At 42.1% G+C, this 6,014-nt stretch overlaps 2 protein-coding genes across 2 annotated transcripts in view; one reads left to right on the top strand and one right to left on the bottom strand.

Moving 5' to 3' along the window:
• Positions 1-5,507, top strand: part of FBXL21P (F-box and leucine rich repeat protein 21) — a 22,038-nt gene extending 16,531 nt beyond the window's left edge. Inside the window, exons 4-5 of the mRNA XM_004696626.2 lie at positions 2,375-2,546; positions 3,573-5,507. Coding sequence (XP_004696683.1) covers positions 2,375-2,546; positions 3,573-4,219 — 819 coding nt within the window. The 3' untranslated portion in view covers positions 4,220-5,507. The remainder of the gene's footprint in view (positions 1-2,374; positions 2,547-3,572) is intronic.
• Positions 5,508-6,014, bottom strand: part of LECT2 (leukocyte cell derived chemotaxin 2) — a 21,713-nt gene continuing 21,206 nt past the window's right edge. Inside the window, exon 4 of the mRNA XM_045285395.1 lies at positions 5,508-5,796. Within this exon, the coding sequence (XP_045141330.1) occupies positions 5,630-5,796 (167 nt within the window). The 3' untranslated portion in view covers positions 5,508-5,629. The remainder of the gene's footprint in view (positions 5,797-6,014) is intronic.

Here is a 6,014-nt window from a genome sequence, read left to right as displayed (position 1 = left end):
CCACTGGAGAGAAGACTGGCCCACTGGAGAGAAGACTGGTCCACTGAAGAGCAGACTGGTCTATAGGAGAGAAGACTCATCTACTGGAGAAGACTGGTCCACTGGAGAGAAGACTGGTCCACTGAAGAGCAGACTGGTCTACCGGAGAAGAAGACTGGTATACAGGAGAAGACTAGTCCACTGGAGGAGAAGACTAATCTACTGAAAAAAGGATAATGACTGTTAGGAGGCCACCAGCAATTCCTACCACAGAAATTAGTAAATATCTTGTCTTCACTTAGACTTTGTCTTCTAAAGACCCTCCCAGAGAGGCCTTCCTTAGCCAAATTTTGCTAAACAGCTGCCCTACCCCAATTAATCTCTGCTCTATTACCATATGTTGTCCGTTTTTATATCATTCATTGGTACCTGAAAGAATCAATTAGTTTGTTTAGCATGCCTACTGTCTTCCCCTCAGACCAACACATCAGCTCCTAGAAGGGCAGGGTTGTGTCCATTCTGTGTACCCTTATTGACCTACCATTAGAATCGTGCCTGATGTACACTAACCATCAATGTCATTGTTGGTAAACTGGCTGGCGGAAACTTTCCTATGGACGAGGATAAAGAAATCACTGCATTTTCTCTTTCACAGTCTGGGTCATGGCTGTCATTTAGCAAGTATTCCTGTTAGCCTGTTTATCTTTTTAAGAGATAAGCTGGGAGAGAAATGGGTCACTGGGGGATTAGAGTATTATAAGTGATCAAATGAATGCATACTACTTCTAAATAGCGATTTCCTTGTTCATCAACCATAACATCAGATTAGTCTGAAATTCTTCTCAGATCCTCAACGCTGTCTCTAGTGTGGCGCATGAGCTTCCAGTGCCAACTTGTAGGGTAGCAGGTGCAGCCACCAGAGCAAGGCACCAGGAATCAGCAGCCTTCGTTGAAAACTTGGCCTCCACGGTCACAGGAATTCTAGGGCTTCCGGGATGGTTGTGGATTTCTTTGGGCCTCACTTTCCCCCCACTGTAGCAGAGCAATAAGGTAAAAATGCAAGCAGTATGACAAGCATAAAGCATGAACTATATTGTTTTACAAATGAAATACGAACCCATCCTGCATTTGATTGAGAGTTGCTTAAAAGGAAAGTGAAGCTTGGTACTTCCTAAGCAAAGGAGAAGGAGAGGTCCCATTTGCTAAACTCGTGTCGTTTTCCACAATCTGTGATTTATTTTTATTATTAATGTGAATCAGTAACATTTGAAAAGAATTAATTAGCATAGATAGTCATTCTAATAGGGACAGTTGGCTCCCTGGTAGAGTATAAATTGATTTTAAAGAAGGAAAAGTGATCACAAATGGATTTGATTTGCAGGTTTTCCCCTCTTTGCCAAAAAACCTTGCATTTTTGTGGCCAAACTATTAAAATAAGCTTTAGTTTGTCAGTCCTCCAAGTGTATAGAAATTTGGGTTTACATTCTACAGATAATTTACTAGCAAAAGCATGTCACTAAAGATGTGAAATCATGTATTCATTCACTTCAGTAAATATTGATTGACCATGTGCTGAAAATAACAAGAGGGAAAAAAAAAACAACAAACCCAAACATAAAAAGTTCTATATATTATCAGGCAGAGGTCAAAATTTGGTCCAGACTTCTGGCTTTGTATATAATGTGCCACAACGACTCAGTTCTGTCCCTGTAAAAACCACTCTAAATCCCTGCCGTCAAGGTGACTTCCAGCTCAGCGACCTGATGCGACAAGTAGAAGCGCCCGTAAGCTTCCCATCTTCTTGGAAGCCGCCTGCAGCATCTTTGTCCTGCAAGGCAGCTGGTGCATCAGAACCGCTGGGCTTTTGGTTGGCAGCTGAACCATGCGTGCCTCCAAGGAAGACAGGCAATACAGAAATGAATGGGCGTGGCTGTTTCAAATCAAACTTTCATTATGGACACAGGAATTTGAGCTTCATATAATTTTCACATGTCACAAAATATTTGTTTTCTACTTAAAGAAGTAAATAAATAAAGTGGGCTGGTATTTACTGCAGAGCTTGCCAACCCCTGTTTTACAAGATATAATCGCACCCCTTTAGCATTGAAAAGCAAATCCTTGAGAGCGAAAAGAAACAGAAGCAGCGTTGGGTGAAACCTTGGAGAATTCTCTTCCATCATTCCACTTGCCAATTAAAAACATCTAAGCATATCTAACGATTCTTTGTTATAAAATGTTTTCTGTGGCTTGAGCCTGCTGTGAAAAGCAGTGATCTGTTGGTTGCTGGTACTTTGCTATTATTACCACCCATTGATGCTGCTTGAAAGGAGTGTTGGATTAGATTGTAGATTTGAAAATTATGTTTTCTTTCCTTTTTTTTTTTGTCTTTTGTAAGTCTCATTTTGTGTCAGCTCTCACCGTGGTTTTTGTCAACTCCAAATCGCTATCCTCCATCAAAATTGAAGACACGCCAGTGGATGACCCTTCCTTAAAGATTCTCGTGGCCAATAACAGTGACACTCTCAGACTCCTGAAGATGAGCAGTTGTCCTCATGTTTCATCCGATGGTAAGTCTGAACTTGGGAAGGCTGAATTAGTATTACTTTTTATTTACAGTAAATAGTAACAATTTAGTTTCTTGTTGAAAATCGCTGTGTTAGTCTGGGTAGACTAGAGAAACAAATTCACAAACATGCATATGTATATAAGGGAGAGGTTTATATACAAGAGCAATTGAACATTGAGGAAATATCCCAGCCCAGTGCAGATCAAGTCCTTAAGTCTGATATTAACCCATGTTTCTGATATCAATCTATAAAGTCCTCTTCAGACTCACGAAACACATGCAATGATGCTGAATGCAGAAGGGCACAGGCCAGTGGGTAGAAAGTCTTTGCATCCAGTGTCATTGGAAACATAGCGCTGGCAGGGGTCTCTCTGTGGCTTCTCTGGCTTCCAGGGTCTGGTTGTGTCCATGTGGCTTGTCTTCTGCAATGTCTCCCAGGGAGTGGTATAGACAGAGAGGTGTCTTCCACCTCCAAGAAGGAAGTACCAGATTTCCCAGAATTCTCAGGAGAAGGCCATGCCCACCCAGAAGTCTCATTGGCTATATGATCTGACTGACAAGCTAGACTCCACCCCCACACTCTTAATCCTTAAATTGACCCCAGATTAGGTGACTGACCCAATCGCATACTTTTTTTTTTTTCCAATCGCATACTTAAGAAACATAGTTTATGAAATCATTTCCCATAGGCAGTCTTAAAAACAAGACAGTTTGGATGGCTTGTCATGAACGTGTTTTAATGGCATGAAGGGGTTTCAAAGAGTTCATGAGAAAACGGAATGAAAAGATACGGAATTTTCTCATGAACTTTTCAAAGCCCTCCTCATAAAAAATAATGGAATCTTCCCTGTGAACTTTCTAAAGCCCCCTCTTACAGACATACATACGCCTCGTCTATCTCCTCAGAAACTGTTAGATGTCTCTTTCAGCAGATAATACCACATGTAAATGTATGAGATTTCATAGTTTTCGTCGGAATGAATCTCCAGTCTTACGAATTCCCCACCCCCACCCATGCTTCCCCCAGGCATCCTCTGTGTAGCTGATCACTGTCAAGACCTCAGAGAACTAGCCTTGAATTATTACATCCTCAGCGATGAACTTCTCCTGGCGCTGTCCAGCGAGACTCACGTTACCCTGGAGCATCTGCGCGTGGACGTTGTGAGTGAAGACCCCGGTCAGCTCCCCTTTCACACGATTAAGAAACAAAGCTGGGACGCGCTCACCAAGCACTCCCCTGGGGTCCATGTCGTGATGTACTTCTTCCTGTACGAGGGGCAGTACGAGACCTTCTTCCGAGAAGAAATCCCGGTCACTCACCTTTACTTCTGTTGCTCCGTCAGCAAAGCCGTTCTGGGACGCATCGGGCTTCACTGCCCACGACTAATTGAATTAGTGGTCTGTGCGAATGGCGTCCAGCCTCTTGATAATGAACTTATTTGTATTGCCGAACGCTGTAAGAACCTAGCAGCCGTGGGCCTCAGTGAATGTGAACTGAGCTGCGGTGCGCTGGTTGAATTTGTCCGACTCTGTGGGCCAAGGCTGACCCAGCTCTCTGTCATGGAAGACGTTTTGATCCCCGATGACGATGGCTATAGCCTGGATGACGTGGCCACCGAAGTCTCTAAGTATCTTGGGAGAACGTGGTTCCCTGATGTGATGCCTCTCTGGTAATTTGCAACCAAAGATTCTTCCCTTATCATTATTATTATTAACCAAGATGAATCTGTTCCTTCTTGTCTATGCAAATGTGAATGTTAGATGCGTTGTCGAAATGTTTTTGGTCAATATTTTATAGTCTGCAAACTGTCATCATAGCTCGCTACAGAAACATTTTGGGGGACAAAACGATGAGGAATTTGAAAGGCTACAAGCCTCCCTGAATAGGGAGACGCCGTGTGTAGATTACAGAATTGATGGGCTACAAACTGCAAGTGGATTCTGGGGGAGCCCTGGACTCCCGGAAGGCGTTTACTTTCTCTTGCTTACATAAGATTTCTAATACTGAGCATCCTGTTATATCATTTATTTTATCCCTTTAGACTATCTTAAGGCTGCTATTTCATCTTGGTATGAGTATATTTTATAAAATATGCAGTATGAAAACCCAAGCAAAACCCAAATAGAGATACAGAAGCTAGTCTTAATATATTTACCAAGTGCTTAGCACTAAAGAGGACTGTCTTGTGTGTTAATAAACAACTTCTAATTTCTAATGTACTTTGAGTGCTGCTTCATTGTATTAAGGGTGGAACATGGGCACTCAGCTAAAATGAAATAATAATTGATTTTGTAAAGGTACACACCCTGGTTATGAATTAATTCACTGCATGATCTAGATAAAACGATGACTTGTGCAGGGAAGTCAGCATTCACTGACCTACTACTGTGTATCAAGAATAGTATCAGATCCTTTGCACAAGTGATCCCCTGATTTTCTCAGGGACAGTTATCACTCTTCGGTAGCTACCTCTAAGAAGGAAGATATGCATAGTCGTTAAAGGCCTGCAGAGCCCTTCAAGACCCTGTTTTCTGAGCATCTTCCAGTCACGGGGCATCGGTGTGCATGTTGTTCTCTATGCTTAAAATACTTGCTTTGTTCTCTCTGATCCCTTCTCAAGCTGCCACTTCCTGTAGACAAGCCTGCTGTGATGTGTGGCCCATTTCCCCTCTCATAAGGCAGTTCTCCATTACATAGGCTGCCTCTATCAGCACTCCATGACTTTTCTTTGTGGCACTTAGTGTCACTGTAATGTGCCAGTGCCAGTGTACCTATATGATGAGTATCGGCTTAGTCTGTCACACTGTAAGCACCATCATGCAAGATCGTGGTTACCACATCAAAGGGATGATTAACATGGAAATATACATGTAAGAATTGTTAAATGATAAATGTTGTGTGTATATGTATATATATTTGTTGCAATTAAACATTAAACAAAGTGACAGTTGAAAATCAAAATGCTGCTTGCTTTCTTGCACTCATATTTTTTAATCGAATACCAACTTCTTGAAAATCAGCACATGAATCCAAGTCACTGAGAAGATAACTTTGTCGTTGGATGACCTGGCCTTCACCTTCATTCACAGGTACGAGGTAGGGTCAGTGCCATCGCAGTTCTCCACATGCACGTGAGATTGTATGCCAGGGTACACCTTCTGCAAGGGCAGGAGTGTGCCCAGCCGCTCTCCCTTCTTGATAGCGCCTTTATACTTAATGGGCTTAATGTAGAACATTTTGATACAGAAACCTAAAGAAAAAAAGAAAACATTTTCATTATCTGGACTTTCATTATCAGTAGCCTCAAACCATGAATAAAAAAACTAAGAATAGAAATTGCAAAAAAAAAAGGAGAGAAAGAGAGAGAGTTGATGGTGCCCGGCTGTCAAAAAGTATAGTGTCTGGGGTCTTAAAGGCTTGAAGGTAATCAAGCGGCCATCAAGCTCAGAAGCAACAAAGCCCACATGG

This window comes from Echinops telfairi, unplaced genomic scaffold (assembly GCF_000313985.2).
Source record: "Echinops telfairi isolate 266 unplaced genomic scaffold, ASM31398v2 ScPeMD7_7469;HRSCAF=8507_1, whole genome shotgun sequence".
NCBI lineage: Eukaryota > Metazoa > Chordata > Mammalia > Afrosoricida > Tenrecidae > Echinops > Echinops telfairi.
Note: the sequence above shows the minus strand (reverse complement) of the source record. Positions and strands in the feature narration are given on the sequence as shown.